The sequence below is a fragment of the Charadrius vociferus genome, unplaced genomic scaffold (assembly GCF_000708025.1).
Source record: "Charadrius vociferus isolate BGI_N301 unplaced genomic scaffold, ASM70802v2 scaffold15, whole genome shotgun sequence".
NCBI classification, from domain to species: domain Eukaryota; kingdom Metazoa; phylum Chordata; class Aves; order Charadriiformes; family Charadriidae; genus Charadrius; species Charadrius vociferus.
In genome coordinates, this window is record NW_009650064.1 from 4,170,550 (window position 1) to 4,182,409 (window position 11,860).

General features: G+C 36.5%; 1 protein-coding gene across 1 annotated transcript in view; it reads right to left on the reverse strand.

Moving 5' to 3' along the window:
• The window catches only part of VPS13B (vacuolar protein sorting 13 homolog B (yeast)), a 502,169-nt gene that overhangs the window by 24,433 nt on the left and 465,876 nt on the right, over positions 1–11,860 (reverse strand). Inside the window, 12 exon segments of the mRNA XM_009891830.1 lie at positions 6–47; positions 2,517–2,716; positions 3,323–3,450; positions 4,993–5,276; positions 6,381–6,527; positions 6,948–7,136; positions 8,123–8,324; positions 8,981–9,151; positions 9,656–9,831; positions 9,999–10,082; positions 10,237–10,500; positions 11,836–11,856. Of these exon segments, the coding sequence (XP_009890132.1) occupies positions 6–47; positions 2,517–2,716; positions 3,323–3,450; positions 4,993–5,276; positions 6,381–6,527; positions 6,948–7,136; positions 8,123–8,324; positions 8,981–9,151; positions 9,656–9,831; positions 9,999–10,082; positions 10,237–10,500; positions 11,836–11,856 (1,908 nt within the window).

An 11,860-nucleotide genomic window follows, 5' to 3' on the forward strand; every position in this document is an offset into this window, starting at 1 on the left:
TGGGCAATGTCCACATAAACATAGCCGAAGCCAGTTAAGAACACAATCTAGTGGAGAGAGTTAGAAACATATGGAATGCTACTGAAATTACTATTTTTAATGTCATAATTTGAATCAACCCTATTAATGCCTTCTGGCTGAGATTTTTTACTCGAATCATGACACTCCTCAGGAAAACAGAAAGAGATTTCAATACTTCAGAAAATACAGCAAGATGAAATTTGCACCTGTATAACTGAATACGTTTTAATAAGAATCTTCTTCTCCAGAAATATGCAAGATGTGCTGGGGAGGAAGTTATATGAGAAAAGAATAAATAGGAAATATTAATTTGTGATTTTGGATTAAGGAGAAAGGCATATTCCCGGAGCTCTGCAAAATCCCACCTTCTCCTCTGGAAAACAAACCCTAAATTAACCTTATGTTGCTATGCCCTAGCTCAGAGCTGGTTAGATGAATGGCTGATAGCATGACCCAAAACACATGAAGACTAAAAACCAAGTTACATTTTGGATTCATGAAGACTTGCTTAACAACTCAACACTGAACACATTTTTAAGCCATCTAAACTGGTTTGGTGAGAACACCTTCACAAGGAAGTTGCTGCCACAAAGAAATAGTGAAAGTCTCGTGAAATGTGTAAAATGTCTAAAAAGGCAGGAAAATGGGAACTTGACAACAGGTTTGTGTCTTGCTTACAGACATGCAAACTTTCATTCTCAACAAATTGTCCTTAGGAATAACTATTCCACTTAAGAAATGATGTATTGGTTTTGGACCCTAATTATACAATATTTCTATTAAAATTTTGTGGTTTTCCAGAATATAAAAGATTAAGGTCTTTTTAGATTTGGAAAACTCAACAGCAATCCTTGTTAGAGCAAGCTGGTTTCTGTTTCTTTGTAGCGCTACTATCAACACAATTGTTTACTAGACTGTAATGACAAGCTATAATTTAAAGGAATGCAAACTCAAGGAATAACACAAAGATAATGGGCTAGCACAGGTAAAATAAACAGTTGTTTGTCTTGAAGAATCTTTACTACCCTTAACAAGTCACCAGAAGGAAAAGTACTTGGAAGTTTAGCAGGATCGGCACTTAAACTGATTCTCGTTAGACTATTTATAATAACCTTGTACACATAATTAAATTTTGTTCATCAAATTATGTCTTATTCTTCTGAGAATCACATATAAGAGAATTTCTGATTTCAATATGCCAGTTTTAATCCTTTGCTTGTCTGAAAGACATTTGCAATCCTGCATGATGGAATTGGAGACAAAAGGGACATTTAGTGAATTTTCAATACACCCACATTATTGTAAAAAACCCTTATTGATCTTAAAGATTGGTCACTTTAATTCCAATTTCAGATGATTCTGATGATAAATACCTTAATTTTGGTAAATAAATAAAGGCACTTCTTATTCTATTAGAAAGAAAATTATCTGTGACTATGTAGAAAGAGTACAAATTACTTAAGATCCTCTAAATCCAAGTTATTTCACAATCTGAACCAAGTTGTATGTGAAGCTATCAGCATATTCCTTAGTTACTTATAGCTTTATAAGAGAAAGACTGACTGAGAAATCCTGGGGAAATTCTCTACGTGTAAACCCTAAAAATTCAATAACACTTTTTATTTGGGGAGTTCTTCAAGTAGACAATGATCCCCAAATGTTGTCTTAGCATCTAATTCCTTCTAGGAGCCAGATACTTATAAAGAACCCTGGTCTGGCATAACATTAATGACTGAAATTTGAAACCTTGCATTGCTTGACTGGCTTGCTGAATGAAACTGAACTACTTGCTATATAACATAACACTCAATAATCAAGAGCATTTTGTGATTGGTCCCCAGGGAAAACATCTGAAACTAGTATTTCTTTCAAAGAGCCAAGCAGTTTATGTTGATTCCATGTAAACTAATGACTTCAAAGATGGAAAAAATTCCCATCAAAAAGAATTACTCCAGTCAAGGAAGTTTTCATTTACCTCAAAACAGGAGAAAAATAACAGAAGGAAAGAAAAGGGAGCTTTTGTTTTGTTTTAGAAAGACATGCGTAGCTTCTGTGAAGACATAGAAGGAGAATGCCAGTGATGATTCCCACAAGATGTAAAGATAAAACTCCTGTGATAATTAAGTAACCAAATTGAAGGACTTTCCTGGATCCTCTGGGATTCTTTGCTTATAGGGGCCAGAAATTTTCAGGACTGATTTTTCCAGGGAACACCAGGTTGACGAAAAAGAAGTGAAAAAATTCAGCGCTAGAAAGCCTGTATTTTTGATCTAACTATTTTTAAGAACAGCCAGTGAAGAAGGTAAACTGTTTTCTAAAACTTCCACAGAAAGGGGCTTAGGAAGGAGAACTCCCAAGTCTTAAATAAAAAAAAAAAAACAAAACACAACAAACCAACAGAAAGGACATGCTTATTACAGAAGAACAATATACTGTGCAGGTCAGAAAGACAACCATTCATGCTGTGAACTAGGAAATAGTTCATAATGATTTACTTGTGTTCCTTGATTGTTGATGTCCACAAAATCACTCCATTCATTTACTAATTCATCTGACGACACCACTTTCAGAAGAATGCTGGGCAAGAAGTCTCTTGTTTTGCAATCTGGATAACTGGAGACTTGATGGTAAAGTTCATGATGAACTGAACAGTGAGCTGGAATCTTTCGACAATAAACTTCAAACTTTGGTGTATCTGAAATTTTATAAAATATACAAGATTAGGGCTTTCTAAAACCTGTACTAAATCAAAATTCACCTATGCTTACACGAATGAGGCTGTTTCTTTCTGAAATATTACTAATAAATAAAACCATTACTTTTCTATTGGTTGGAATTTTATGTTTGGGTTTTTTTCCTTTTCTTTTTTATGTCATCAAGATTTACATAAATAATGTTCCACTGATCATTACATTAACATACGGTAACTGGAATTTTGGCAATATGTTTTGTGTCACATTTGCACATCTGAGCAGATTTAAACATTCCATGGGATTGAACTGATGTCAACAAAACTCCACGGGCTACTAGTCTCCTACAGCCAAGTCACCTTGACAGCTGGAACCCAGGAGACCCAAAAACCTGGAGCCACATAAGTTCATACTGCTGACCTCACAATTAGCTCCAATCGCTTCCAGGCTTCAGCACCTTCCAGCCTCTCACTTTGAGACAGACCTTTATGAGGGCATCAAGTTCTTGTTGTAACCAAAACCGATACTGAACTCAAGTCTGTATTAGACATACAGTAAAATAATATACTCTAGAACAGCACACTTGTTTTTCATTACTGCATACTACCTACCTTTGAAGTTCTCTTTTACAAGCAATGGAACAGAGCACCTATTGTGGATAATTATACGAGGACTAGGATCTTCTGTAAGTGTTAGGTACGTCACGCCAAGATGCTCTTGATAAGTCAGTGCTACAGCTCTAAAACAGAAGCAGATATATTTGATTATGCATGTTTCGGATTAAATCTTTACGTGTTATTACTCTGGACAATTAAAAACATTCTAAACTAGGATCTGTAAGATTCTTTATGGTCAAGCTCCAATTCCACTGATACTTATATACATTTAGGCAAGCACGCATCTCCAGTGAGTATTATATTTAAACAGAGGAACCCATGGAAATAGCACAAAAATCAACATTAGAGAAGAAATCACTTCATAGAGACTACTCATCAGTTAAATTGAGCACGTGTGTTTGCGAGATGAGAGCCCTAGCCAGCAGAGATTTATATTAAATTAAAAACATGAGATTGTAGGCCCAAATTTTCAACATAAATCTTTAAAATTTTCCAGAAGAATTTGCATGCATACTTCTGAGACACACATGAAAGGTATTTTTAACAAATATGTGAACTTGTAACTGACTGCTCCCCTGGAATGATCCACAATGCCATTGCCCTTTTGAATGTTAATGTTATGGATCATCACTACATAAATTTCCAAAATGAAAATAGATTAATTTATTTCTACTCATTAGCTACATAAAATGCCTTCACACATAAACACAAATTCTTTTTTTTTTTTCTTGTGCAAATTTATTGGCTATTTCTAAAAAACTTCACCTCATGGTGATTTTAATCCAAACAGTCTGAAAATTTGATTAGGAACATGAGGTCTTCTATGCCTGTCTCTGAATTATAAGGAATTCTTTCCTTGTTCTTAGCATTTTTATTTTTTATTTTATCTGAAGTCTGTGTGAGAATCTTTAGTATCCACAATGACATCTATTAGACTCTGCAGAGGAACTGTATGAGGGTTTGAATGGGATCAAGCACTTCAAGCAAGAGAAAGATCATATGGCTGGCAATATATACTGATGAAACCTCTAATTTCAGCAGATTGTTTCATGTTTATACCAGCATAAGCATGAATAGATTCAGATATCAGGTCTGAGAATTAAAGTGGGGCATCAAACAATTGGACTTTTATTTTTAACTAGCTGGATGCATTTGTTTGTAAGTGGAGTACACATTTGGATATTTCAAGTTTTAAAAGTTGGAAATCTTTCCTTGTTCTAGTCTCCAAATAGTTTCATCCCTTTTTTGCTTTTTCTATTTAGCCTCATTATTCTTACTAAAATACATTTTTACCTTTTATAAAAAAACCCTAAATTTTTGTATTGTATTATTTCACACCATCCTTGAACTCTTAAATTATTACCCACAAATTAAAAAAGACTATAATCTCAAATATAAACTTTCCATGCTCTTATTTTGTATGCATGTAAAAAAATAGCAGCTCATACATTATAAAAATTGTACAACTTGTACACGGTCATAACATTAAACCATTTATAATAAAAGCATCGAAACCATCAAAAGATAACAATTTTTAAATTAAAGTAAGACTTGCCTTTACATATGGGGGGCACGTGTTACTCTGACTTTTGCATTAATCTCTTATGGTTTGTTACTAGCTGAGGCTTTATAGCAACAATTTGTGACTGTTCAGCATACAGTACCTGGTACAAAATCCACTTTCACTACGAACCCCTGTGGGCACCGCCACGCTCTGTCTAGGAAATTCCTGTTTAATGACAGCTGGTAGGCTCCACAGCTCACAACTGCCAGTGCTGCCACCTGGACTGAAACTCAGCAGCACGCGTTTTTCAGTAAGAGGTGCCCCCGCCGCTAAGGGACTGCTGTCCGACATCAGGTCCCAGCAGGGCACAGCGCTCAGCATCTCACCAGGTGGTGCCCCGGCTGGACTGACACTGAACACCGTACTGTCGGGGGAGTGGAAGTCCTGGAAAGAGAAAAGATGGTAGTAGCACAACGTCAAGGCTCCTCCTCCTTTATTCATGTTGATCTTGCACAGAACAGTCTCAAGTAGCAAACTGACCACAACTAACTAAAGGCTGCATTAAGTCCACTGCACTGAAAGCCATTTGGCCAAATTCTGTCTCCAGGTATATTTATGCAGCTAACTGAGCACAGTTATCTACAGTCCACTCTCAGCTGCACAACATAACTCTACCAAAAGCAACGGTTACATTACTGTAACATAACTGTGAGAAGAAAATCCATTTATAGACATAAAACTAAGACTGGATTTTAGCCTCAACATTCTTCCAATTCCCCATCCCGTAAGACTGCCACAAAATGCGTGATGCACAAATGTAGATATCGATGTGAAGAAAACTAATGCAGAAGGAAAACAATGCAGAAATAGGGAACTTTAAAAATGTGTTTATCTGCCAACTCCTGTAGCAAGTTTAACCCTGAGAATTCTTTCCACATATTTTACTATAAATGTAATCTTCAATAAATATGTATAAATGGTTGATTAAAATATATTGACCATGCATACATTTTGGTTCCTGTAAGCTAGTCCTTAAATATACTGTGTGATTATTAGAAAACTGATATTCACGATTTTATGCAGTTCGCTGAAATACATAAACTCTGGGCACGTCTCTAGTTTTGCAGCTTTGTTCAGATAACTGGAATCTTCCCAAAAGGATAACAAAAAGTTTTGAGCCTGTCAGGCCAATATACCTCTTTTACACGCAAACTCAGTAAAAATTCTGAGAATAATTTCAACAGCTACTACGGATTACGTTGCCTATTTTACAGAAATGGCCATTAGTGCCTGAACAGATGGGGAACGGGCAGAACTAATTCTGCAATGTGCAAGAATCTCCTGCTTTGCACAGATTTCTGATCACAGTTAATTACTGGAGTTGAATTTACCCAGGATTCTGTATTTTAAATTAAAATGATATAAAATACTTTATCATTATGTCTAAAGATTTCTGTTCAAGCTCTGCTATATGCAGTTGAGGCCATACAAATTTAAACACCCATGTACTGCAGATGACAAACAAAAATAGTATCCATAGTACTTTACCTCTCCTCCTGAGTGGGGTTTGGAAATAGAAAGCTGTGGCCTATAATAGATTTGGTATGATGTATCATTGATTATTGTTGTCTTATCTTCTATCTGTAGAATTTGTATCCCTTGTCGAACCATTGAAGAAACGCAGAATTGACACAACTGTAAGATAATGAAAACAATGATGTCACACACAAAACCACAAATGGTAGTGAATATAGTGTCAGAACTGCCATTTTCTTTTTAACTGTGGAAATCCTGTCTATATTTGTGCAGTTCATAACTGCAGCCACATCACATACTTTTCAAGTTGCATCTGTCGATGTTTTCCAAACACGATTGAGAATTCATTAATTCTTTTTCCAGGAGATACTGTATTATCTTGGTGAGCAGGGCAGAATGTTTTTGGCCACCTAATTCTGTAAATTATACTTCATATGTTGTTTATACTCTCATTATGTTTTACATATATTAACATAATTAGGAGGAGCTTTGACATGGCATACATTTCATTGTTTTCATCTGCTATATGACTTTGGTTTTAAATGATAAAATTATAAATCATGATGATTTTCTTCTAACCTTTTGATGACCTGGAAAAGCACCAAGTTTTATTTCAGCTTCAACAAAACCTTCTTCGTCCAACGTTACTACTTCCCCATTATCGGCATCCTTCCATTTCGGGGAGGTCACATTATGAACCAGTTTAATTGCCACTGACTTGTGCACAGTATTAGTGTTTGCCCAGTATATTCCAACCTGAAAAGCTTCCTGCAAGTGAAAAATGACCAATTATCACTTGTTGACAATTCAATTCACTTCTACTAGAGTTAAATGTAGTTTACGGTGTGAAGTCCATCTCACTTTCTCCTTTTCTCCCTCTGATTCTCTCTATGTGATATAAGGATAGATGAAACCACAATGTGGATATGGGACTGATCCTCACAGTCGAATCAAGACCAGTCTACACTGACACGTGTTTATAAGCAGACCTTTTGTTTATTCAAAGACATACACGGGGAAAAAAACCATGGCAAAATAAACAGGAAGTATCAGATTGTCCAACTGGAACTGACAAGTGACTGTTTCAAATTACTTCGATTCTTTCAAAAATAAAGAATATTGGGATCATAATAAAAAAGCACGTGCATGGCCAAGCTAAGGTATGTGAGAAAACCCATTACACAAAACTCTGATTTCAGGAAGGCAGCCATCCTAAAGAATCTTCCTCATTTGTAAGTAACCCTGTGTCATTATCAAACCTTTCTTGACAGCATACAAGTAACGAAACAACTCGATCTAAACCACTCTCGAACCAAACACTCCTTCCAGGCTGTCAGCTTTGTCAACACACTTCCCAAGTGACAGGTTGGCATAGCAGGGGCCAAAGTCTACACTTGGCCTTTATAGTAATTTATGTGGGCTGCTACATTCTGCCCACATTGCAGATTCACTGGCTGAATTGGGAGGAAGGCGAGAAGGCTGCTGAATCAGATGGCATGTGGGCATCTTCAAGCATAGTTGTTCTTCAAACATCTTCAAGCATAGTTGTTCTTCAAACATTGTTATCAAGTATGTTGTGCTGCCCATTCGGCGGCTCAGTCAGTGTGGCAAATTTCAACGGTTATTTCTACTCCTCATCATATGACTAAATATACACAGTGACTGGAAAGTGGGAATCATCTGGATTAATAACCATTCTTCAGAATCAGAATGTTTAGCACAACTGTGGTTGTTAATGTGAATGGCAAAGTTACCTCGAAGTTGGGAGGTATAATTACTTTCCCAGTAGGTACTTGAAGAACGATCTTCTCTCCTTCAAACAGCCAGAGATCCCACTTGGACTGATTGATAAGCAAAGCCCAGGGCAGGAGGTCTATCAGCAGAGTTTTAACACATGGTTTCCACACCGACAGCTTCACCCGCATTGGGCTGTCCCATTGGGAGAGTTGTTCATTGCTGTTCAACAACAAATAAACAAAAAGATAAAGTCAAAGGAATAATGAATTCAAGATTACAAATGATAAGGTGCCATTTTTTAGAAATTTGCAAGGATTTTCTGGTTTTGAAACAGAAAAACAATCTCCTCTTACATTATCATTCTGGAACACACTGTGATGCTGTCAGACAGATCTAGCCACACATAGGCTATAAAGACATATTTTTAACTGCATAAACTCAATCTAAATTTGGTCAATTAAAGAAACACCTTAACAGAACTACCACTATCCTTCAGAACTAAACCTGTGACTTTTGTAGGCATAAAATCACTTTTCCATTTTTTTTCAGCAGCTCCTCTTTCAGCAACTCCCTGTTTCTGTACTGAAATAAAGAGCTACTGAATAAACAACAGCCTCTAGAGCTGCAGTAAAGAAGTTGCATTCACAAAAAAATAATTCAATTTTTTTAATCCTTGCTGATGCAATGTTCTCGGTGTAATCAAGGGCTGACCCCATTTTTTTCCCATCTGCAACAGATTCTCCAGCTTACATACAGGAATCATGTAATAACTGAAAAATATTCAACATTGATCACATATAGTCTTCCTGAATGTGATTTCAGTTTATTTGAAAAGGCAGATCAACAACCACGAAGAAGGTTTAGTGAAGAATTACCTGTCTGAATCTTTCCTATTATATGGCCATGCAGGCTGGGGAGGATTACCGGTGCCATAGAACTCGGACAGTATTTGGTTGACATTGCCACCTGGATGAGATTTAGTCGCTATCTGTTTAATTAGTGTGGTTGATATAGGCACTGCGCACTCTGATGGATCATCTTCCTCCCTGTCATTGAAAACAGATTCAGTCACTTACACAACAAGATCAAGCATTAGTAGCACTAACATTTTCTTTAATTAAGCTTTCCAAGTGTACTCTGCAGTAGGAACGTTCTCAATGTAATCACGAATGAATCAAGTTACAATGTCTAACAAGTTCCTGAGCATTAACTGACATGCATGAATTTGTTATGACACCGTAATGACCTTTGTGTCTGAGACCCTAGAAACTCTTCAGTATTCTCAAAAAACATTTCAAGACCATTTAGGAATTTATTTTTCAAAACACAAAACCATGGACTACTTAAGCCTGCAATACAAATGCCAATACGCTTAGAACAGTTATACCAAATTTAGTATTTGCTATCATATAGTTTCAGGCCACATATGCTTGTTCTGTTGTATCTCCTCTGCATATGCCATATTCTTGGAAAAAATGCACCAGAAGTTAAAGTGTAAATTATTCTTTCTTTTCCATACAAATGAACCATTTTCAAAGCGAGTACTTTACCTGGCTTGAAATGTCAGGTGGTGTGTAAGATCAGGCTCTATATTTTGGAGTTCTTTCTCCTGTCCTTTCCCTGGAATCACTTGCGTTTCATTCAGTCCCAGACTTCTTTTCTCTAAATGTATGATAATTGGGTCTGGAAGATGGCTCCTTACAATGAAAAGAGGACTGAAAACAATCTACAAAAAGAAAAGAATATACCAATTTAAGGCCAATTTTACTCCAGTATTGCAACTGTTGAAACAAGATATTAATAAATCTTTAAAGTGAGTAATTCTGCCCTTAATTTATTATATGACATGTAATGCATAAACATTTAGATTTTGGAGACATTAAATGTACTTACTAATCGTTGCTGCACATGAGAGTTGGGCTCTAAAGTCAAAATTGTGCACCACACATATGTAACTGAACTCTTTGAAGATGGTACCTGTATGCAGAGAGATCAGCAGCATTACACTAAAATTATTTCAGGATGATAATGTTCAACATTTCATCATACCAAATAGAAGTCTAAACACAAAGTCCCCAGTTTTCTCAGACATTTTTAATGTTATATTCCATATAACTATTTCTAGTCATACCTGAATGACTGTGCTGTGTTCTGTATGTTTAGAACTGAGACATACATCTTGGGACCAGTCTTCATCTCCCGTAGCTTTCACACTCAGCTCGGTGAGCTCATTGTTTTCTAGGACGTATGAAGGTAACTTCTGCTTGGCTGCAAGGCAGTTCATGTGCTCTTTAACAACAGCCTGTCCATCCTGACTAATGTAATGCTGAACCACTTTCAGTTCAATACTTTCGGAAAGGTAGCTACAGACTGTCTGTCTTCCACAGATTAGGATCTAAAACACACAAAAATATGCAGCTCATATATCAACAATTGTGAGAAAGAAAGGTCAAAGTTGAATTATAGAGTGAAAACCTGTACAAGAATACTCTCCCTATTTATGTTTTCCCAAGCACTACTGAAGGCAGTGAATGGTAAAACATTATTTTTACTGGCCAAACATATGTGCAATTTCATAGAAACCGAGGCATTAAAATGCTTGAAATATTGCTAAGGCAGTATCTGGGCTTGAAAGGAACATGTAACATATCCACTTTCATTCTGCACTGAACTCAGCAGTACTGCTCACGGCTGACATAGCTCTGGTTTGGATTTTAAGAGTACTGTGATGGTCTCTGAATGCCAAGCCCTTTCTGAGCAGACACAGTGATATACTTCAGAAAAAAGGTTTCTACTGACACCTCACATTCCCATCACAACCCACCGATCCAGACCTTTCAGTACGTTTGTTGTTTTAAAACTTGTAATTCCATTAAATGGCTGTACCACACTTCTGTATTTAAGTGCACCCTCCTAGAAAATGACCAAATTAGACTCAGAGTTGTTGCTGTCCATCATAGATGAACTGTTTATCAGAGAACATTTATCTGACTTTTTCTAAACTATACCAAGAAACAGGATTCCACATGTATCCCTGTTAGAACCATCTTCATTTGCTTTTCATTAATGAGGGTGCACACGATAGCTACAACCTACCAAGCAAAATCTCAGCAGGGTTTTCAGTGACGCCAGGCACTGTTCTTGTCTGATCAGCTGTATTTCTGTTGCACAACATAAGGCGCTCTGCCATATCCATGAGCTGAACATGTCCACCACATGCTCTGGCTTCTGCCAACGCAGGCAGAATGACTACAGTGTCAATGATTACAGATCTCTTTACAAAGATAGTATGTGAAAAGTTACTGCACAGCAGCCCATTTTCAAATGTTAATTTGGTCATTACTTCTTTCTCTTTTAACAATGCAAAGGCCTGAATTACAACCCAGAATAAGATATTGTTTCTTAAAAAAAAAGTATAAATTCTGTTTCTCAAGAGCTTAAAACATGCAAGAGATTGTGTAACTTAGCACTGTCAGAACTGACAAACCACGCAAAGGGATGTTTACTGGAACATGTAAAATATGTGGTGGTGACTGAGCTTTTAAATGCTAAGATCCATTTCAAAGTGAAGAAGAGTTGTAAAAACTCATGAAAATGCCCCCAGATGACTATTATACTTGGGTTTTTTTGCAGATCTCAGTAGGAAAGAAGAAATAATGTGACTAATTTGTGAACAGATAACAGTTTAAATTACTCATGTTATTTTTTCCAAACTGGATCAAAAACTTACTTGCTTTTGCACTCCACTGAGCTTC